The 23880-nt window shown below is 39.1% G+C and overlaps 2 protein-coding genes across 3 annotated transcripts in view; both read left to right on the top strand.

Moving 5' to 3' along the window:
• gpc4 (glypican 4) overlaps window positions 1-16476 on the top strand; it is a 38278-nt gene extending 21802 nt beyond the window's left edge. Inside the window, exons 2-9 of the mRNA XM_065271834.2 lie at window positions 2372-2530; window positions 10149-10546; window positions 11711-11876; window positions 12825-12955; window positions 13078-13227; window positions 13306-13430; window positions 13515-13687; window positions 13838-16476. Coding sequence (XP_065127906.2) covers window positions 2372-2530; window positions 10149-10546; window positions 11711-11876; window positions 12825-12955; window positions 13078-13227; window positions 13306-13430; window positions 13515-13687; window positions 13838-14064 — 1529 coding nt within the window. The 3' untranslated portion in view covers window positions 14065-16476. The remainder of the gene's footprint in view (window positions 1-2371; window positions 2531-10148; window positions 10547-11710; window positions 11877-12824; window positions 12956-13077; window positions 13228-13305; window positions 13431-13514; window positions 13688-13837) is intronic.
• A 1340-nt stretch (window positions 16477-17816) lies between these two features.
• On the top strand, window positions 17817-23362 carry hs6st2 (heparan sulfate 6-O-sulfotransferase 2). Of its 2 annotated transcripts, none has more exons than XM_065271833.2 (2): window positions 17817-18660; window positions 21792-23362. In XM_065271833.2, exons 1-2 carry the CDS (start codon window positions 18104-18106, stop codon window positions 22639-22641), a joined length of 1407 nt encoding a protein of 468 aa, XP_065127905.2. In that variant the 5' UTR covers window positions 17817-18103; the 3' UTR covers window positions 22642-23362. The 2 variants fall into 2 exon arrangements, with proteins under 2 accessions (XP_065127905.2, XP_065127904.2); XM_065271832.2 differs by having other exon boundaries at window positions 21789-23362.
• The last annotated feature ends 518 nt before the right edge of the window (window positions 23363-23880 follow it).

The following is a 23880-nucleotide window of genomic DNA, read 5'->3' as shown; positions in this document are numbered from 1 at the left end:
CATTAAGGTCGTCTTAGTGTTGATTGTTTGGATTGGTTTATGGGCTGTACCTGTTTCTCATTCAGTAATTTGCTTGGACTTAAAATTTTGTTCCATTTAGGTGTTTTTGCTAGACTATTTGCTTTGCTTTTTCAGGTTAGGTTTTCTCTTTCCAAACGCCCATATACAAAGAGCTGTGTGTTGGGCTGAGATATGATGTACAGGTCTGTATGTACCTGATGCCAAGTGTGTGAATATGAGTAAGTGATTTGGATGGGGTCCCAGTGGAGTCGAGGGGTGCAGCTGGTCCTGGGGCCACAGCAGGGTGAAGGTGCTGCTCTTTCTCAGTTTTTACACCCGAGTCCTCGTACCTAGTCATGCACATAAATAAACGTTCCGGGGAAGATGAAAATTTCAACTGAATATGATCATGACCTGTGTCAACCCCTTGATTTAAATTATTATCATTATTTTCATAGTGATAACACTTGTTTGGTTGGCATTGCTGCGCTGCAACAACTTTACATTTAGGCAATAACTGTAATTGAGCAATAATTAAAGTTTTTACATCTATATATTTTGTCAGTTAAACGAGCTTTTTCATAAACTGAATAGATAGAAGTGCTGTGCTGTAATTGGAAACTTAAAAAATTATCAAATATATCAATCTTGTAATTTTTTCGTAAAAATTGGCTAGTTAAAGTTTCTTTCTTTCTTAAATTGTATTTATTTATTTATTTATTGACTTTTCAACAAAAGTCACTTCAATGCTGGATCCAAGTCTCCTCATTAATGTCATTTTTGGTAATTGCGGACCACAGTCATGCACAAGCTGTGCTGTCCACACACAGTGCCACTCCATCCAGCGCGGCCCGCCCATGTAAGACAAACCCTGGCAAATAGGCCGTGACAATTCCTCTTGGATGTTTTGCGGTGTCTGTGATTATTTGCAAGCTCTCATCAGCTCCTCGCTTTTCACCCACGCTGATTCGTTTAGCAGATGGTCCGATATGAACCGTGTCACACAGATATCCGCATGCATGAGACGCGCTGGGCGCGCTGTGCCGTTGCTAAAAGGCCTGTCCGGGTACATAGAGCTTGTAATTTATCAGAAGATGTTCTGTTCATCCTCCTCCAGATCTTACTGACAAATATAAAATAGCTGAATGGTAAGCTTTTGCGCTGCTAATGAGGTTTTTTCCCCCTGTAGTATTGATGCAAACACTTGCACTTCATGATACCTGTCTTACATGAATGACTTTTTAAAATGTTTGCATGAATTTTGCCCAGTTTTTTGTGTTGGGTCAGCTGCCTTGGATAGGGCTCTCTTGAGAAAATGACAGGCATATAAAAAAATTGGATTTGTCGATGACCTATGTCATGTCTAATAGTCTAAGAGTTCATAAAAAAAATCACATCCACTTGCTTTATTTTTTGTTCTTTATTGTTGACTCAAATCAGTATTTTCAATTAAACATAACTTGATAATGTCATGATATATTTAAATATATTCATTATTATATTTGTTATTTGCATATATTCTTTATATGCAGATAATTAAGTAGCATATATACTTGTATGGCAATTAATAGGGAATTTTGGCTTTATGTCCACCCTAGTGTGTAGTGTAGTGTACTACACTAGATCTTGAGTGACCAGTTTTGCTGAACAGCAGGGGAAGCCAAACCGCCTGTTGGAGTCCAATCCTCTGAAAGGACCCTTGTGTTCGCCTAAATTCCAACAACCGCATTTAAAAAAAGAAAAACAAAACATTATTGCAGCTGTGACTGTGCAGTCCACCCACCTCACACCCTCTATGTTAATGTGACGCCTTGTTTAATCCAGCCACTCTGTTCGTCTGCACTCGTGCCACACTCGAAACATGGCATTGGCATGATTTCTGGGGTGAATGATGGAAGGAGCCTGGCATTCCTCAAATTTGCATTTGGCACACGCTTCAGACTTACAGTGCATTCAAGGCACTGCAATGAGTTTGTGTTCCCTGGGAATTTAACTTGAGGGTTGCTGGGTACTGGAGCTATGGGAACACTACATGCATTATACTGTGTCCTCAGCTATATAGGGCTGTGGCCAAGAGTAAAAATCTATTTGGCATTAGTACAATTTTGTTCAATACAAATTACATTAATATAACATTTTGATTTAAAAGGAAAACTTGTATATTTTTAGTTGCATGCACAAATTTGTGTAAAATCTGATGATCCAGCATGATGTGAGAATGCCCTGAAGACCACCTTGTGTGCGTCAATGAAAGTATTTTAATCTGACCTTTGTACAAAGGCACAGCCACAAATTGCTGACAAAATGTCACCGATTTGACAGATTTGTCCTAAAAATAGATCAGAATCTTAACCATTTTTCTCTCTTTTAGGAGCCCATCTGAAGGTTTGTCCTCAAGGTTACTCCTGCTGTACTTTAGAAATGGAGGAGAAGTTGAGTCAGCTGAGCCGGCTGGACCTCAAAGCCCCCGTCCAACAGCTCAGCGTCAACCTGCAGAGCACCTTCACCCAAAGACATCGTCACTTTGACCGTCAGTACACCACCTCTTACATACTCATGCAAATTTAACCATTGGGAATGCTTTGATTCATTTGCACAAAAAAGTACTATGATATTATTGGTTCCCTTATTTAAAATGAGTTATACTGCATATACTGTCTCACACCCCCCACACACACACTTTCAGTCTTTACTTTTGACAGACATCCCCACCTGCCAGCACACCGTCTCCAGAGACACGCAGTCTATGCATCCATCTCTACACCTGTCCCTCAACATCCCACAGTCATCTGCCACACACACACACACACACATATGCTCACAGACCTGCAGACAGACCACACACACGCATGCATAAGCCAGGCTTCCTCTCTGCATTGCATGTGGCAGGGAATATCAAGCAGGATCGGGTTTCTCCGGTGCAGGGCAGAGGGTGCATGGGAACATGCATCCACACTGCTGACTCACTCAAGAGGGGAAAACCCCGCAGACACAATCTGTCAGCTATCACACACACTTACTCGGGCGTGTTTTATTGGTTTCTTTGCCTTCTCATATGAAATGAGCGTCAAACAGGGAAAAATCAAGATTGGTCCGGCTTTAGTGAGATACATCTGCAGGAAAAATGTCCCATAGCTGATAAAAGGCAATAGCCCTTGAGATGAAACCGTGAGCTGGTGTTTGTAACAGCGGTCGATGATAAGACCAAGAAAGCAGAATAAATAAAAGCTCCCTCCAATCTGATGCTCGCACGTGATTTATCAGCCATGCAGCAACACAGTTATTTAATAATGACACCTGCATCGCCTCTCATGTGGCCACCCGTCTTTAACAGAGCTCTGTTTCTCCAGCAGAGGATTTAAATGGACTCAAAGTTGGTTTTCTGCCAAAGATTAGAGCGAGCTAGGATGTGACATGAGGTTGCACTCTAGGAACATGTGTAATTTCTTACGATGCGAGTTTCACAGTACAAGAGTTTCCTTACTCGATACTTGTTACATTTCACAGCACACACAGATACAACCAACTCCCTCCTTTTATGTAATGGGTATTAATACATATAATTAAAGTTTAAAGGGAATGTGGTCTTAGTTTAATCTTTGCCCTTTATCATGACATGAATAGCTCACCGGGAATACCAAAAAGTACACCTTTTGCTTGCACAGGCAGGTTTTTAATAGAACAATACTGTACGTAGCTGCATGAGGATTTATGTTGAAAGATTTTGTACTTGTGATATGACAGGGGAACAGAGGAGAATCATAGAGGCATTAATGAGAATGAATGGTGACTTGATGGGTTCTCATGATTGGGTGTTTGTGTAAATGTGAAAGAAAGTGAGGCTTCAGGGAGTGAATGGTAACAGGGATCGTGTGTATTGCAGCCAGATGTGAGCAGGAATGTGACGTGTCGGAATGCGGCGGTTGCCAGATCCTGCCCGCCTCCTCCCCTGCTCTTTTCCCCTTTTGCCTTTTGTTCCTGTTCTCCCCCTTTTTTTTCTCTGCCATCAGTCTGTTATGCCTTTCATTTCTCCTCCATCTCCAGGTCCTCAGGTCTTTTGCGCTCTTACCGTGGGAATGCACTCTGAATCACCAGTCTGCGTTAAATGTGCACTAGACCCTGGCATGTGACTTAATGAGCTCAACAGCCTTAAAATGCCAATAGCTTTTATAATGTCAAACAAAAGACACTTTCAGTACATTCTTGTATTCAAACGTAAGCAGTTTCTTCACTGTGGACGTAGGGTGTAAATGAGATCCTTGAGTCTCTTTGAAAATTAAGGTTTTGTTTGAAAACTTATTATGACTGTGACAAGCATGGCAACATGTCAAATGTGTTTATAATAATTTATAATGTTAAGCAGACATATGCATAATATTTTCAAAAATTTGCGACAAAAACAACTCTCATGGCTGGGACAATATACATTAGATGTTTGTATGTAGTGGAAATGCTTTGAAATATCTTAAAACCCTACATGTCATTCATTATTAAAAGAAAGAAAGCTAGTAAGCCTAACTGTTTGACTAATCTGTGATTGGATAACTAGTTGGCTGTCATGATCAGTCTCTTATAGTTGGTAATGAGCATCAAATGGCAACACAAATTGCTTAGCAGGAAATCCAGTAGAAACATTTTACTATCAACATAGCAGCTAGATGTAATTAAGATTAAATTAATTTAAAGCATACACACACATTAAAGGAAGTTTAAGGGTGTGTTGGGGGAAGTCATTGAAAGCGGCGTCTGCTTTGAACGTCTCAAGGTTGGAGTCACGGGCAATTAAGTCCCCTACCAGAAATAGTTTCTCTCTGGAGATTGCTGTGTTTTTTCCATCCTGTGTGTCCAGTCTGGGTCTAAGTGAACCCTGTCTGGAGAAGCCACGACTGCGGCATGAGATTCAGGATTAACCCCCTACCTCAGCAGGGGGTTTTGAAATCCCAGGGGGAAAATGGAAGCTGAGCAACTAATTGGCACAAATGGGGAACAATTACTGCCTGGGATAAAGTAAAGTAAAGAAAAGTAGGATAAGTTAGGATGGAAGGCGGGACGATGATTGGAGTGGACTGGAATTTGGAATTTTTGTCCTCTCCCAAATGTTTGAGAAACATGTTTGAATGTTCAGAGTATTGAGACCTTTTTTATAAACGCTTGTTGAAGTGTGTGTGTCTAAATGCATTTTCTGCACCCTCTAAATGACTGCTGCTGCTATTCTCCAGGCAAGCACCCTTTCGTTTAACCTTTCACACACATTTCTAAACCAATGACTGTGCGGGAAATGCATTTTAATGGGAAAATCAGAAGGGGGGCCACAGCCTGCTTTTTGGCGGACTCCTGTGTGTCATAAAGTGTCTTTTAATGACAAGTAGGATGCCTGAATAACGCCCCTCGAACGCTCGCAACGATTAGTCCCAAAATCTCAGCAGTTATGTTGGAAAGGATGTAAAGAGAAAGGTTGGGGGGGTTTGGTGGACATTGAATGGTTTACTTGGCTTTGGTTAAAGCATTACTCTTAGCAGGATACTAAAAACAGAAATGTTTTTCTTTTGCATTTTTTGAAAAAATTAAAAAATTACAGGGATGCACAAAAATGAATAATAACGCTGTATTATGTGTGCCAGGTTAATAGTTGCCGCTTTTACTATGTAAAGAAACCAGTTTTGTTTGGATAGGCGATGACGTTGGTTAATTACTAAAGTCACTCTGGACTATACAGCGGTAAACTTTGTTGGAGAGGGCTTTAGTAAACTCAGTATATGGAGTAGCACAAACACACCTCTTGTAGACCAACATTGCTGTTGTGTTTGTCAAAGACTCATGCATGCCTGTAGACTAAACATGTAATTCACATGATGTCCCCATTTTCACAGATTTCCTTTTTTAGTTTACACAGAAATGATAATGGTGTCATTTTCATAAACCTGCACTTTTACCTAAGAAAATAAGTCTAGTTTTTAGACAAAAAAAAGTATACAATTTAAGTGAATTTGTGCTTAAAACAAGCAAAAAAATCTGCCAATGGGTTGCAAAAATTTTTTTTAATAATATTTCTTTTTTTCTTAAACACTTAATTCAAGAAAAATTTTCTCACCCCATTGGCATATATTTTTGCTTGTTTTAAGCACAAATTCACTTAAATTGTATATTTTTTGCTTAAAAACTAGCCTTATTTTCTTAAGAGGTCATTTTGCTCATTAAAGCAACACCAAAGAGTTTTGGCTCTTTGCTCCCCCTACAGGTTAGAAGCGTAATTGTCCATTACCCACTGTCATAAATACTGAGGCATAGCTGGCTCTGATTGGATTGTAGGTCTGCCATAAAGCAAGTTTTTGTAGTATTCACTCGGACTACAGGACCACTACAGGACCACTACTTTGGTGTTGCTTTAAGAAAATACATCTTTATTTAAAGCAACACCAAAGAGGTTTTTTTTTACCTTAAAATAACGTTTCCAAAAAAGTTTCAGTGGTTCATCCACTCAAAACAGGGTGAATGGCACTTTCACATTCACTTTGCAGCCCTCTATCGGCCAAAACCGCACTAAAGAAGTTTCCAACCATCGGGTCGCGATCCTGTAGTTCAAGTGAAAACTACAAAAACTTGCTTTACGGCAGACCTACAATCCAATCAGAGCCAGCTATGCTGCAGTATTTACGACATTGCTAATGAACAATTACGCGTCTAACCTGTAGTGGGAGCAACACTGTTAACCCAGAAATTGTCTTTACTCAAACAATCAAGGAAAAATCATTAATATTTTCTGTTTTGAAGTCAAAGCTTAAATTGATTTGTTGATTTAACTGTTAACCTTACAAAATCTATTAAACTAAAACATTCAAGTAAAATGAACTTAAAATTATTAGTTCATGTTGTGAGGAATACCCATAATCCTTTGCGCCTGAATATTTTGATTATTTTCTGCTTTTTCACAAATTAAAAACTGATAAGAACTTTCTGTACTCAAATATTTGTTAATAAAATGTCATATAGGTTCAAGCTCTTATATTATTGATGTTGTTTTGTTGTAAATTATAATTTTGTGAAGTCACCGTTCAGGTGATCAGTGTTTCCTTACATGAACCCTGTTCAGAACATTATATTGTATTTCTCTCCACAGTACTGACAATGTATGACAAAACACAATTTTTGTGTGTTTCTGTGGAGAATCACGTTTATTCAATGACTGACTTAAAGTCAGTCATTGATTTTTGTTATAAAACCATTTATAACATCAAATGTTATATAAAGTAATAAAAACTAAATTTATATGCAATGGGTTTCCTAACACATAATGTTATCGAATCTGGGTTAAGAGTGCAGGAATATTGGAAGAAATTAAAACATTAAGTACATTAAACTTAAAATTAATTGTTATTTCAACCAGGCAAAATTAACTTTTTTAGGGCAACGAGTTTCCATAAATGTTTTAGGTTCAATCAACCTGTATGGGCTTACAGTGAAAGAGCAATAACTCTTTAGTGTTGCTTTAAGAATTTTTAGATATTTCTACTGAAAACAAGACAAAAACACTAAGTTAAGGTACATTCACATAATAAGCGACTTTTTTGCTGTGTGTTGCTCATCTCTTTCAAAAGTTGTCATAAACAAATGAGTAACGTCCACTCTGATAACTGATGAGAGACTAATGACGTGAACTCCACTGTTTTGTTCTCATTGGTAGTCGCTCCCGAAAGTCGCTTATAATTTGCATAAAGTTAAGCATTTCTCAACTTTGTTGCGTGACTGAGCACCCCCCATCCAGTCGCTAACGGTCACTGTCGCTCGTGTCGCCAGAAGTTGACAAGTTTCCATTGAAATGAATGAGATTGCGTCGCTCTGCTACTGCTAGTCGCTGCTAGTCTGAATTCAGCTTAAGAAAGTCATTTTTGCAGTGCAGGACCCCAAAACGCCTTTGTCATGTAAACAAACAGCCAAAATGCACTTTTCACTTTTTAGTTGGAAAATGTTAAAGGGATAGTTTCTCCAAAAATCTAAATTCTGTAATTTACACTCCCTCATGTTGTTTTAACCTGTATGAGTTTCTTTATTCTGTTGAATTCTGTTATAAAAGTAGTTCTGATAAATGATGGTTTGTACACAGTTGATGGCCCATTGACTTCTATAGTAGGAAAAACAAATACTATGGGTACTGTCAACTGTGTACTTTCCATCATTTATCTTATCATACATCTTCTTTTGTGTTTAACTTATGCTGGTTTAAAAACAACATGAGGGTTTGTAAATGATGACAACATTTTTATTTTTGGGTAAACTATCACTTTAATGTCTAAATCCTTTTTGAGTGCAATCATTTGCTGACTTGATGCATGTTCGCTTTTGCTGCAATCCGAATTCTTCCAGAAGCTCCAAAAGTCATTCTGCTTGACGTCGGTTTAATGTGGATTTCCTTGAAGTGGTCAGCTGACAAGTGGTTCACTTAAATGATTATTTTCTTTGGTAACGGATGACAAGCAAATGTGGAAAATTGTTCTCTTTCATTGCTTTCTCCTTGTTTTTTCCTCCCCCCAAGGCACCATCCCCTGACTTTAAACTTGTGACAGCTCTGGCATTCCCGGGTATCTGGGGAAAGGCGGGTGCGGTTGCCCATAAGGTTTAATCTTTGTCAATGGAGCGTGGAGCTGGGTGCCTTCTATCTCTCTCCCTGTGTGGGGCCAGGGGCCATTCGTGGGAGGGGAGCTAAACACGAGGGCCGCGGTGTTTCCGGTATCCGTGGTTACACAGCAGGACGGGGCCATCAAATGCGGTCGCGTTCCCCGCTCTGTGTTTTGCTGACTGTGTTTGCTCGAGGTGAAATTGACAGCCCTGCGACGACTCCATGTGATCTGTTTGTTTTTAAACCCAGGGTGTCTTGTTTGTGTCGATGAAGCCTACGGTACTTTTACCAGAACGTTTTTTACATTCGTAGCCACTTAACACTTCAAAGTCTCTCTCATTATGCGCAGGGCACATCTGTGCCCGGGGGCTTTCTGTGAGTGTAGAAAGGTGATACAAAGGCGAAAAACAAATGGCACGTTACGCACAGTGTGAGCGCGGGAGAGAGGTGAAGCATTTCTTTGGCATTCTCATTTTGTTCAAATTAAAAAAAAGTAGGATTGTAAGGAGGGAGAGAGTTTCATGGGAGAAAGTAGCTGGATTATTTGGGGAGGAGGGAGGGGGGTAGACATTCCACGGGATGAAGTAGGTCATTGTTCCCCGTCTCCAATGAAGAGAGCCTTCTGAAGGCACTGATGAACTAAAGCAGAGAAGAGTCAGCGAGTACGAAGGGTTTTAGGGGGGCACAGGTCCGTTCTTTGGGGAGGGGGGTCTGCATTATTCAGTAATCCTATTGAAAGGCCTTCTCTGAAGGACGGCGCGAGAGAAGTGAGGAGAGGGAAAAAAGCGAATGGAATGTGACAACAGGAAAATGCCATTGATAGCGGTCAGCCTCAAGCGGTTTGATGGGCGAGACGTTACCTATTTGCTGCCCTTCATCCTCTATTTATGCTTTTTGTACTCTCAGCTCTTTCTCCTCCGATACAAAAAGCTATTTTCCTGGAACTTGAAAGAGTGAAAAACTTGTGTTGGGTCAAATGGAATATGCATTAATCTGTTTAGATCATAACCGTATGCTTTTCTGGTCTCCCTGGCAGGTCTGGTAGGTTTTCCAGTCGGTGAAGGCTCTGTGGAGCTCTGAATCACCATTGTTACTTTGAGCGTTTGAATGTAATGACAAAGTGCCAGCTTGCGCTCCACAGTCAATGCGTATTAACCTACACATGTTGAGGTTGATGAAGTGAAATTATTTGTGTTCATAGTGCAAATTCCTTTAAAGATAAGATATGGAGACATTTTATTTTTTATCTGTGACTGAATACTTCAAAGATGAGGGCTTGCCAAAAATACTCAATTACAAATGTTTTCGTATACAAACTTCTTGAAAATGTTAAAAATAATGAGCACTTATTTCATTTTAAAATGAAACTACATGACTGACTTCTGTAGAGGACAAAAGATAATTTTGTGAAGAACATATAATAACTTTTTGGTGAACTATTCATCCCATATATTTTTCCACCCAAGCATTCATGCCAGCAAGTAACTCTCTCAAAACTTTCAACTAACCAACTGTCTTGCTATTCTTTTCACAGAGTTCTTTAGAGAGCTGTTGACCAATGCTGAGAAATCCCTTCACGACATGTTCGTGCGGACCTACGGCTTAATGTACGTGAAGAACGCTGAGCTCTTCAAGCACTTCTTCAAAGAGCTGGGGCGCTACTATGCCCACGGCAGCAGTGCTGTCAACCTGGAAGACATGTTGGCGGAGTTCTGGACGGAGCTCCTGGAGCGCATGTTCCGATTGGTTAACGTGCAGTACGAGTTCAACGACTCGTACATGGACTGCGTCAGCAGACACATGGAGCAGCTCAAGCCCTTCGGCGATGTCCCACGCAAGCTCCGTCTGCAGCTCACGCGTTCCTTCATCGCGGTTCGTACATTCACCCGCGGCCTGGCACTCATGCCCGAGGTGGTGGGCAAAGTCTCCCTGGTAAGGCTTCGGTGGTTTGTGGGATTGCATCGGGATTATCTTGGTTTTGTTTGATAGAGCAAATTAAGAGTTTCGTTGCAAAACAAGATAAGATTTTTGTCAAAACATGTTTATTATTATGTTGTCATGTTATTTTTTTGTTTTATGGTGCTACTTAGAGATGAAGGATTTTGAAGGTCGATACCAATACAAATGATTGTTGGTTTTAAAATCCGAGATTCCAATATATCGGCCGATATTTTTACCCTTTTTTTTTATTTCAGAAACGCACAACAAAACATTAAAAGATTTCCCTAACATTAGTTATTTTTTAGTTATTTATGAGTTTTAACTAAAATAATATGATAATGCATTTTAAAAAGAAACTTAAGAAGAAACGTAAAGGCCTTTGAACAAAAACAACAACAACCAAATTAAAGTTACCAGTTTTAAAAGACTTGGTACATAAATATAACTTTGAATAGGACTGGAGACAAATTCTGTTAAGTTCTGATAAATAACAACAACAGCAAAATATAAATTGCTGATCACTTGACTCAGGCAGTGGCTAGACGCCTAAATCTGGACCCCACCAGCAGCTACTGGTTCAGAGCGCTCTGTCAAAAACACCAACAGTGAGGACATTTTTTTTAATATTTATTTATTGGCCATTATGAATGCCGATACCGATAGTTTGGAAAACGATTAATATCGGCCGATATTATCGGCCTGTATTTTTTAAGTTATGAAGGTTTAAATCAAAACAAACCAACTGCAGAAGAATTGATATTAATTGGAATGCACAACCAAAAAACGAGATTTCTGAAAAAAAACGGAGTTATCTCGTTTTGCAACGAAACTCTTCAAATACAAGTACAAGGTTTCTGTTGACTTATCAGTATGTGAAGTTGTGCACCTGTTCGGACCTATAGGATTTTATCTTTTAGCATTTAAAAGATCAGAGGCCAGGGCAGCTCAGTTTGTCTGTTAGCAAAACCTATTGAACGGTAATGACAAACTGAACAAACGTAACTTCAGTTTGACTTAATAAAAGGTGGCAGGGTCGGACTCGGTAATGCCCTTTGTGTTTTATTAGCAATATCAGGAATTTGAAGTAGGTTATGGACTCATTAACCTTTTCCTTAGTTTTGCTGACTCTGCTAACCGTTCTTTTTGACCTCTCAGGTAAGCTCTTCTCCGAGCTGCGTGCGTGCGGCTATGAAGATGTTATACTGTCCGTATTGCACTGGCCAGGTGGCATTAAAGCCCTGCAAGAACTACTGCCTCAATGTCATGCGTGGCTGCTTGGCCAATCAGGCGGACCTGGACACCGAATGGAATAACTTCCTGGGTAAGAGACTCCTTGGGCATGTTTTGCTTTTTAACAGTGGTATATAACTTGCAGAAGTTAACTGTTATTGCTGCTGGTCGTAGTTTTATTAATTTCTCATCGCTGTTTGTCACTCAATAGTCTATAGCAAGTCGCTTGCATTCTTTGCAATGCATCCACAGCAGATGAATGCAAGTGCCATTCATGTAAATTTTTTGGCCAAATTCAAATAAACATGGGTAGGATCGTTCAAAACAGCTGCTACTAGCGCTTACAGTACAGTTTACTCTCATTGATGAAGCAAACATAAAGCGGTTCAAGTCCAAAAGTACAATGTGAAGAAATGAGGCGGATAGATCAAAGACATCAGCCAGCCAATCAAACAAGAAGTGTAAAAACAGCCTTGAATGGTAAAAGCAGTGGATTTATAACTGAACCAGCACTAGACATGAAACCAAGTTTCCAGACAAAGTGAGAGTCTAATTTTATAAGCACAGATTAGAAAAACGAATGGGTTATGTTAAAAGGGTTGCAGTTTTTCCAGTTGCTCAGGGGCCAGGACCGTTTGTGAAGCCTCATCTTAAATCAGGAGTGAAAATGAGTTGAATTAAAAGCAAATGCTGCTCTGTTTTCACCTGTGAGGCTGTTTAAATTCAACAATTCAGTCTCAGGTCCTGCCACATATTCTCGTGCGCTCTCACAAACATTTCCTGGCCTGTGTGACTCTGGGACTGGTTTTGCTCACGCTGCCTGTCAAGTTTGGGGAAAACTTTAATTGAGGTGCCTTGTTCGGGCCTCCCACGGTTAAACAAGCTGTTTGCACAACAGGCTGCGGTTCTTTATTATGCCAGTCTCATCAGATAACTAAATGCTTCCCTCTAGTGGCAGATGTGTGTTACAGCACCACAAATATTTCTTCACTTGTTTTGAGAAACTTCCTTTCATTAACTAGTTCATTGTGTGTTGTAGATTCCATGCTGGGTCTGGCTGAGAGACTAGAGGGGCCGTTTAACTTCGAGTCCGTCATGGATCCCATAGACGTGAAGATTTCCGATGCCATTATGAACATGCAGGAAAACAGCATACAGGTCTCTCAAAAGGTCGGTGGCTTTTTTGGTATATTTATGCGGTATGTCTGTTTAAATGCATGCTGTGTCCTGACATTTTAACTTTGGAGGATGTTAATTTGGAAACGTGTGTTAATTTTAAATATACATTTTAGGTGTTCCAAGGTTGTGGGCAACCTAAGCCCAACATGGCTTTCCGATCAAAGCGCTCCCCACCGAAAGACTCCGGGTTCCCCGGGCGTTTCCGACCATACAGCCCCGAAGCCAGGCCGACTACTGCAGCTGGCACCAGTTTGGACCGATTGGTATGCACACACCTGAGCCCGTATTACACTTTTATACTTCAAAACTGAATAAAGTGTAATAATGTATATTTTTTCTAGTTGACAGATGCCAAAAAGAAGTTAAAACATGCCAAAAAGTTCTGGTCCACACTTCCAGACACAGTCTGTGTTGGAGAGAGGGTCTCCCAAGGGGATGAATGCTGGAACGGCACGGCCAAAAGCAGGTACGGTTAAATTGCCCCATTACTCGCTGAACCTGATATCCGAGATTGAGCACTCAACTTTTTCTTTTGTTTTTTCATATGCAGGTACGAATCTATTGTCATGGGCAACGGCTTAGCCAATCAAGTGTCTAATCCTGATGTGGAAGTTGACATCACCAAACCAGACATGGTGATTCGTCGACAGATTGCAGTTTTGAAAGAAATGACCAGCTGGCTTAAAGCTGCCTACACTGGCACGGACATCTCAGTTGGCACTGGTATGAGGCTTGCTTTATTTATTTATTTTAGGGAGAACTGTACCGATACTAAAGTGATACTCCATCAAAATAATCCAATGATGTACTCACCTTCACACATCATACAAGCTCTGTTTTTAACATAATACTCATCTGCTCAATGCTCTACAGACGACACGGACAGCAGCGGAGAGGAAAGCGGAAGTGGATGCACCTCGCCCTCTTGCGACGGCGATGGAGACATCTACTTCTCCACCCCATCGCCCATTAACCCGAAAATTGAGAAGGTTAATAAAAACCTTCCACCTTCTAGCCCAGGAACCCAGTTGGCACCCTGCAGCCTGGCGCTGGCAGCCGCATCCCTCCTGCTGGCCTTGCTCACCCTCCACGCGAGATAAAAGCGGCCAAATGAGAAAGAGGATGAGTGTTTGTAACAATTTGAAAGAGAGAGCAGAAAACTGCTATAGGACATTACAAAGACTGCTTTCAGGATCTGCCTCTGCCTGCCATCTTGAGAAGACACTCGAGTTATTAATATTCAAATAACTTTACTTCAACGTATTTTTGTTTGTTTATGAGAACGGACTTCAATGTATGTACAGCTATAAGTTTCATGCAGCGCTACGCTCCCTTGTGTTCAATCTTTTTTACGTTCGTAATAGATGCTCATTGTGATCGCTCATTTCATTTACAGTTTTAAATACATGTTTGTGTGAATGGGGTGTGTGTGTGGATGGCTGTATATATCACGAGCGCTATAAAGGATTAATCAACCCGTATAACACATGTATATGATTTAAGCAAATCTGTATGAAGTACTAATTAGGCAGATTTTTTAACCCATTGTGAATGAATGAATTTGAGTGGGTATGTGTGCTTGGATGCTTCGATTAGCTACAGATCCTGGGTAGAAAACAATACGTGATGCCTTACATTGGTCCTTTATCTCAAGGGCTTAAGCGAATAAGGGCTGTGTCCAACAGGAATGTGCTGCTTTGAGTCTTTAGCAGAATCAGGTTTTCTTTTATTCGTCTCGATTTTCCAGTTTTGCAACCCCCCCATGTGCTTTCAGTGAATGTATAACTTGAGAATATGGTCTTCACTAATAATTGAATTATGTGGATTGTGTCACAAAAAAGAGATTTGGATAGGTAAGGTGTATATACACAGTATGTCTGATCTGAAAGTTGATTGATGAAGAGGCTCTTATTCGTTCACTGGTACAGCATACACGTGTATCGTGCATGATGTAAAGTATGTGGCGTGAGAAAAGGTGCCGTTTTCACTGCATGAAAGTTTATTTATGAATTTAAATGAGGGTACAGCTAGACAAGAGTGGCTGTTGTGATGGAAAGGAATAATGATGGATTTTACACAGGGTTTTATGTGAAAGTGGACGTTTATTGTAAGGTATAAATGGAATACAACTATACAAGTGGTACTACAGCAGATTTCACCCCATCGAAGGTGTAAGCGGTGCTGATTTAGGACTTTTTGCCAGTTTTCAACTTTCATGCATATTCAGTTATTTATACTGCTTTGTTTTGCATTGTAACAGAGCTATATTTTCATAGAAATCCATCTTTGGTACGGTATTTGAAATCATTCCTCATATGGCATAATAGACTGTGTGTGTGTGTGTGTGTGGTACGATCCATCTCCAGTTTTTTTTACTGATTTTTAATCTAAGTGACAAATGTGTAACAGTATAGTTGTGTATTCTCCACTAAGCTTTTCAGAAAACCATCACATTTCAGAAAACTACCCCCTCCCTTTTCTTGTACAGTAAGTTATTTGACCACGCATCTCTTTTAAAAGGCATTTACAACATACATTCGCTCTACTAGGTATCTTCATACCAGTATTCAGAATATTTATATCTGTAGAGGAATGCATTCATTTGATTTCACAATTGTAATTGGTTTTATATTGGCTACAGATTTCATGTAATATTTAGATTTTGTAAAACAAAGCTACCATAATCTTTTCTTTTTCATTGTAGTTTTATGTTAAGGGGATTGTGAAATGCAAAGACAGGGCTGGCCATATGTTTTTGATTGTTCCTGATGTCACATGCACTTTTAATTGGCATTTAGGTACCTCACAGCAATAGAGTTTTAAATGATGCTTTAAATCATACCTTCCACAGGCATTTCATCATAAATGTTTTTAATTTTTGTTGATTCATTTGGATATTCATTCAGTACATGTGGATGAATGGCCAGTCCTAAGACATGAAAAGGTATTTGTCAGGGTTTCAGGGGCATGGAAAAGAGTAAACATCTCTTGTACAGCATGTTGATGCTCCACACCTCAGACTGATGATGTATTTTTGTCCAGGCTGATTTGCTATGTGTGCCATGAATTGGAGGAAATAAATATTTCTGTCCTTTCGAATTACATGTCACGCGTTAAGATGGTGCAAATGTAAAGACCAGGAAAAGGAAGAGTCTGGTTCCCAATGTAAAGATGACATGGACAAATCAAGACGTGGACACTTGATTGCAATGGATTGCTACCCAAACCAGTGTCATCATTGGTCTATACCGAACTTTAGATGGACAGATTGCAGTCGTCGTTTGCCTGCTGCCCTGTACATCGATGATGAAGAGGATGAGAGCGAGAGACTGAAGACGGACAGGAAGAAATTGTAAATATGAGCAGTCGTTTTAGTGGTCTCTGAGAGATGTTCATCCGAGTATTTGCTTAATATGGGAAAAACAAAGACATAGATGCTAAAATTGTAAAAGAAAAGTTATATTAAACATTTCCTAGTCTTGTTGAAATAAAGACTGCAGATATTTAAATATCTTGTGTCATTTCTGCTCTGTTTTACTTTACATTATCATTACTGACATGATTGCTTGTATAACTTATCTTTGAGGTAACATCAAAGAAAAAACACCTGGCTTAACACAATCATTACCATTGATTAATCACAGCTATTCATCAAGATACCGTGTTTCATGTTTCAATGTTCCAAATCTGAAAATGCTTAAAAAAACAATAATATCGGATAAAATGCAGCTTTAAATTGGGTACACAAATTATTCCACATATTTCAAAATCGTTCAGATCAAAAGCAAACATTTCTTCTAAATTCACAACAGATATTGAAGCATTGCCATTGTTTGTAAATTATTTGTGGTTATGTTACAAGACATTCTTGATTATAAACCTACATTGTGGATGGTTTATATGCATAGACTTCTTTTCATGTAATGTTACTGACTTTATAATAAGGATGCTGTGTGAGCCATCTCTTATAAGGAATCTTATAATGGCAAATAATGATCTGTATTGATATTTTCTACTGACAGACTGAAGCAAAAACATCTAATGTGCTTAAAACTTTACACAGTAGTGTGTGCGTGTGCGTGCGTGCACGTGCATGATGATCAAAGAACAAAACACATAGGAACCAAATAAGGGTCACCTAAAAGGTGTCAAATACTTCAGTGCAGTGATGCATTTAGGAAGTCCGCAATTCCTAGTTTATCCATTAACAAAAATAAACTAATGGGCAAATTGATTAATTAATTATGTGATTGTCGGTGAAATCCAAGCTCATAATTGATTTATCTGCTTGTCTCATAATCTAATTGTCTCGATCTAATGAGATAAGATGATTTCACATTGACCTTAATCGATATTAAAGATATCAAGGTTATATTTTCATATATTTTTTAATGTTCTTTATATTATGTAGGATGATTTTATATAGAAAACGGTACATAAAAATAAAAAACGACTTTAGTCAAGTTTTCACAGACTGAGTCACAGGCACACACAAACTGGGTGTGTGTCTGCGTGTACGTGCATGGCGTGCATATAATATAGGCTAGTATAGTTCATAATGTAGCCGAATTTAACACAAAAAATAAATGTGTAGAAAATGTAATAAAACATTTAACCTAATATAACATTTAACCTTAATAAAATATTTAAAGATTAAAAATGTAAAGTAAAAAAAATGTAAAGTTCATATTATAACAGCTGAGTTTAATTAAAGACATTCGGAGTCAAATAAACAACGACTACCACTTAAAAAACACACAATTGATTTATGAAAAAATTAATCAAATTTTTTTTCCTAAATAAAAGTTGGCATGAGGACTTTTATTTTGAAGGGTGTTTTACGGATGGGGGCGGTTATGGACTACTGGGACATCGGGAAAGAGCGAGTACGAAATTGTGGTAGAGGTAAACAGCACAAGTTATCTGGAGATCTCCAACCGATGAGACGATGATGCTTTGCTGAAGTATGTAGACATTAGATTCGTTTAATCGACGCGAGCATAAATACATCCTGGAATGAAACAATGGCCTTTTGATGTGGTAAGAATCGAGTCACAGGTTTTGTTCAGCATTCCTCCCCGGCCGACGCGCTGGGGGAACAACGTGACCGAGTAATGCTTTCACTTTTCTTACGAGAAGATGGATGAAAAATCCTACTACAGTCGGCTCTTCATTGCGCTGGTGATGGTGTTATTGTTCGGCGTGATTGTGTTACAATATGTTTGTCCTACGTCCGATTGCCAGCTGCTACACCTGGCATCATTGTCCTCCAGACTGGGGAGTCGAACTCCGGGAAATCACAACGGAGCCAGTGCGGGAGATCCGTACAGTTCAGAAGACGGCGCATTGGCTCGATTCGTGCCGCGTTTTAATTTCACAACTAAAGACCTTTATCGCGTTGTAGATTTCAACATTAAGGGGGATGACGTTATAGTGTTCCTTCATATTCAGAAGACCGGTGGGACGACGTTCGGCCGTCACCTGGTCCGCAACATTCAACTAGAGAGGCCGTGCGAGTGTCACGCGGGCCAGAAGAAATGTATGTGTTACCGGCCAGGTAAACGGGACACTTGGTTGTTCTCGCGCTTCTCCACCGGCTGGAGCTGCGGTCTGCACGCGGACTGGACGGAGCTCACCAACTGCGTGCCTTCCTTCATGAGCTTTCGAGAGTCTCAGGAGAAGCACAAAACTCCCAGGTGAGATAACATTAATTTAAAAAAACAGATTTTTATTATTATTTGTTGGGTTTTATCATCGTATCAGTTTTGTCTGCTGCGTACTCAAACTGGAAGATTGCCTGGGCAAACATACAAATGTATTTCTTTTGTTATGGTAGATATTGGGTAATCGTATGGTGTCACGGTGCTTCGCCTCATATTGTTCTCATTCACTGGCAACTCAATTATGCGGAGACAAAAGGCCTCCAACAGGTCGAGCCTCGGTTTGCTTTTATTCAACGCATTCCTGCAACAGGGGACCCATCATCATAATCACCCACCCTTTCAGACACCCTGGAGGGCAGACAGCCTGCTGGCACCACAACATCTGCTATACCCCGGGGCTTGTTCCTTAAATAAACTAGACATAATATAGAGAGAAACCTTTAAAAATGTTTGCATTGGGGAGCGTGAGTTTTAAAAAGGTAGAGTGCTTTGCATGTTTTTGAAAAACAAAACAAAAGCTAAACACTGACTGCCAACTAAAACTAAAAGTGTAGTTTAATTGGTTAAGCATTGCGTTAGTAAAACAAGCATTGTAGGTTTGATTTCCAGGAAACATGCATACTAATAATAATATCCAAATCACAGATAATAGACCAACAAGAGAATAACCTAAACCCTGTTAGAGTGTCTGGTTTAAAGGCACACTATGTAACTTTTTAGCCACTAGGGGGTACTAGACATGTATTTTTCATGTCTAGCGCCCCTAGAGGCCACAAGCGCCGCAGCACTGTCGAAAAGGAAAAGAAGACAACTCTTTAGGTCACAAAGTGTGCATTCCAGCATGTCATGTGTCATATAATATAATTTCATGGGTTTTAGTCTTTTCAAACGCCAAAAGATCGCGTAGCTCATGTTTACAAGCCAGTTGTAACGGTGGTCGCTTGGTTAGGGTTTATATAAAAAAAAAATTGCCTTGAAGGGGAATCGAACACGGATCACCCGTGTCGTAGGTTCGGCGCCACAATGTCACGTGAAATAAGTCTCACTCTAAACTCTCAAAGTATCCTCCTGTAAATTCACATAAAAATGACTTTTAAAAGGACTTATGCAAGTATTATAACATTACTTACTAGTCCAAAAGCATGACGGCCGAGTCAGCATCGGTCAGAAACCACTCCTCCTTCTTTAGTTCACGCCAGCGAGCGAACGCTGGCCAAATATAATTGATCCTCGTCCTCCTTTTTATTCTGTCACTCTCCCCTTTTCTCTTTCTGGTCTCCTCAAACAAAATCTTGGGTTTCTTTTTCTTAGTTGCTGCTTCGGCCATGACAAAAACATAAATAGTTGCACTCTCATGTCCGAATTTGAGGAAGTGGAGAAAGTGACATATGCCGTAAAGCACATTTTTGTAGTTTTTTGTTTTGTGCTCGGTTACTACCCGAAACCCCAAGTTTAAAAGTACGAGCAAAAGCGATACAGACCCCGTCAGGCTATGTTGGACATGTCATTTAACCTATTTTAAGTCGATGTACCATCACAAAGGTCTTGAAAATATGTTATGAAGGTTGAAAAATTACAAAGTGTCACTTTAAATACACTACCAGTCAAAAGTTTAAGAACACTCACTTGTTCTTTATTCATATATTTTTCCACATTACAAAATAATAATAAACTCGTTCAAACTATGTAACACTGGGAATTATGTTGGCGACTAAATGCAACCAAAATAAATTAAAACTTTTGTTATATTTTATCATCTGAAGTGCAGTCACCCATTGCCTAGACTTGCAAAACCATCATTTTATCAAGAAGCTTTTTCAAGTTTCACCTTAGGAAGAATTTTAAAGAATATCAAAGAAGTTCATTTCAGTCAAGTGTTTCAAAACTTTTGATTGGTAGCATATATATATATATATATATATATATATATATATATATATATATATATATATATATATATATATATATATATATATATATATATATATATATATATATATATATATATATATATATATATATATATAAAAAAAAAAAAATCAACTACAGCTAGACGTGACTTTAGAAAGCCAGCACTCTGTCTTTGAAGGTCGCATCCTCTAAAGTCCAGGAAGAGAATTGAAATGATACGGTCTTCAGAGTACTGTCAGCAGGACACACAGGAGAGACGTTTCTGACTTGGAATGGAAATGGAACCAGAAAAATATAAATTTTATTTGAGAAAGAATAAAACTAACCAACAGTTAAATGATCAAATTAATCAACCTTAGAAATATACGCAACATGCACAGAATAATATTATTACAAAACACAACTTATAATACTTAAACAGTGACGACAAAATCTTTTGCTAAGTACACACATTTATTTAATAAAGATTTGAATAGTTTATTTTAAAAATACACAGCCATTATATTCAGCGGTTACAGGCCCGCATGAATCTTGGGATGGCCTAGGCTGTGAAGGATCCATTCCAAGGACACAGTTTGAGGCTTCATTTTAAGCATCGAATTGGGACGACTTTACTAGCCTTGAGTCACGCTGCTGTGACACAATTGGTTTTAGAATACATCCTTCAAAGGTCGCAGCCTTCGAATTGGGACACAGCTATTGTCTGTAAAGGCCCATGTAAGCAGTTAGATGAATAATTATCACATGGTCTCTCTTTAAGTGTAGGGTAAGGTGAGGATTTGATGAGAGCTCGAGGCTCTCCGGAGAGCCTCTCTCTGCATGTTTTGAATGGATTTGACCAGGGAGTCTTAATTGATATTCAAATGGAAAGTGTTCTAGATGTGAGTGGAAAGATGATCATCCTCATTCGGCCCATTATGCTAAAATGCACATAATTACAGCCAACCAACAATAATTCATTCGGTTTCCATCAAGTTCATTCCCATGGCACATTGCTAACAGCAACTGCACACAAAATAATTATATTGCAAAAAAATGACAATTATTATTTCCTTTTATGATTCATGTGCATTCATACCAGTTTTTTGGTCCGTGTGATGATTGGTTTAACTTGAGTTCATTGTGCAATTAGGATATAATTAAATTTTATCTAATTCATTTTACAGATTAATGAATGTGGTTAAAAGAAGCATGATGTATGCAATCATACACATCTTTATCTCAATGCCTCTCTTTCTTCTCTCATTTAGCAGGAACTACTATTACATCACAATCTTAAGGGATCCGGTTTGGAGATACCTCAGTGAGTGGAGACACGTTCAGCGTGGTGCCACCTGGAAAGCCTCTAAACACATGTGCGATGGCCGTTTACCTACCTTGAATGAGCTGCCCAGCTGTTATTCTGGTGACGATTGGTCAGGTTGCACGTTGGAGGAATTCATGGCATGTTCTTATAACCTTGCCAACAACAGACAGACCCGTATGCTGGCAGACCTCAGCCTGGTGGGTTGTTATAACCTCTCAATAATGAATGAGAGCCAACGTTGGGCTCTACTGCTGGAAAGTGCCAAGCGCAACTTGCGAAACATGGCCTTTTTCGGCCTGACCGAATATCAGCGTAAGACGCAGTACCTCTTCGAACAAACTTTTCGCCTGTCTTTCATCGCACCATTTACGCAGCTCAATGGCACTCGAGCTACGAGTGTAGAGGTGGAACCGGAGACCCAGCAGAGGATTCGGGAACTGAACCAGTGGGATGTGGAGCTGTACGAGTACGCACGTGACCTCTTCCTCCAGCGCTTTCAGTATGCGAGACAGCAGGAGCGCAGAGAGGCTCGCCAGCGACGTATGCAGGAGAGGCGCAAGTTGCGTGCCAAAGTGAGGCCATGGTGGGTGGGAACTGGAAAAGGTGTTTTTAACCCCACCAAGGCGCCGCAGACGACCGAACAATATTCTGTTAAGAGTTTTTCAGAGGAAAAACAAATAGAGACAGAAAATAAACTGGAGCGTGAGCCTGAAGGGCAGGTAGAGGACACCTGGTTAGAGGAAGATGACAGTCAAACCATGCTGGACTATTTAGAAAACGTTGAACAGTGGCGGTAGCTAATAGGTATTTGGGGTTAGGGTTGATATTACAGAACTCAAACGAAAATTGTGATTCCAGTTTACTACTAATCCTTTAAGCTTCAATCACTGCTAATATGGAAATATTAGCACATACGGGTTATTAATTGCATTTCTTACTGTTTTTCGTAGTCGCAGGTGTTCTGTGAAATTCACAGCCAAAATGTCTTACTCAAAACACCACTTTCAAATATCAGATTTTGAATCATTGTCTTGAAGCATGGCTTGTCTTGTGAACTGAAGAAATAAACACAGCCCACCTGAGGAGGGTCTATACATTTCATGCTGCATCAGGGAAGGTTTCATTTTAATTGATGCACTGCAAATCATTATGGATGAAACGTATGTGCTAAATATGAAAGCCAAAGCTTGCTATTTAAAAAAAAAGTAATTTCTAATCTTTCTGTTCTGAGGGAGATGCAGGTTGCAGCATACATTTACATTCCCGTAATGTAATGTGATTCAACATATGAATTGGCCCGTTTTAAGTGTCCTCCACAGTCACAATCCCATGCATGTTACAAATCAGTCTTATATTGAAGTCCAATATTTAACTAATTGTTAATTCACCATGTTGACTTTTTTTGTAATCAAAAAATCATGTTTACTTGGCATTATTTTTTATTTATATCTGTTTGCTAATGTCAGAACAACGGGCTATGGGTTATATTATTTTGTTACTTGAAAATAAAAGCCATTGAGACACACAACATCTTTTTAATACATTGTTAATTCAAGTTTTTTTTTTACTTTTTTTTGAGTGATTTTTATTATTAATAATAGTAAAAAATGTCCTGTTGCTATTAAACCTTTTTAAAGGGATAGTTCACCCAAAAATTAATTTTTAGTTATTTACTCATCCTCATGAGGTTCTAAATCTGTATCTTTATTATATATATATATATTAGGAAAACATTTATTGTTACGATCGTTTATCAAAATATCATGCTTTGTGTTCAACAGAATAACGAAACTGGTTTAGAACAACTTAAGGATGTGTAAATGATAACAGAATTTTCATTTTTGGGTGAACTGTCCCTTTAACTTGACTTACAAGTACTCTGCTGGTTATTGTCTGTCTACAGCAGATGGCGCCAAAGCAACACAGTTACGTTTAATTTAAATCTTAAACGTTTTTATAGCGATTATTTAATACAAAATGTTTAAAATTAAACAAATGTACACATTTAAAACAAACGACCTCCACAAATTATAATA

Source organism: Paramisgurnus dabryanus, chromosome 16 (genome assembly GCF_030506205.2).
Source record: "Paramisgurnus dabryanus chromosome 16, PD_genome_1.1, whole genome shotgun sequence".
NCBI classification, from domain to species: Eukaryota; Metazoa; Chordata; class Actinopteri; order Cypriniformes; family Cobitidae; genus Paramisgurnus; species Paramisgurnus dabryanus.
This window is presented reverse-complemented; position numbering and strand designations above follow the sequence as displayed.

Bases quoted from the DNA above. Each gene is read 5' to 3' on its own strand.
- hs6st2 (XM_065271832.2), top strand. From the start codon at position 18,104: ATGGATGAAAAATCCTACTACAGTCGGCTCTTCATTGCGCTGGTGATG. The intron at 18,661-21,788 runs GTGAGATAACAT...TCTCTCATTTAG, and splicing joins GAGAAGCACAAAACTCCCAG to CAGGAACTACTATTACATCA.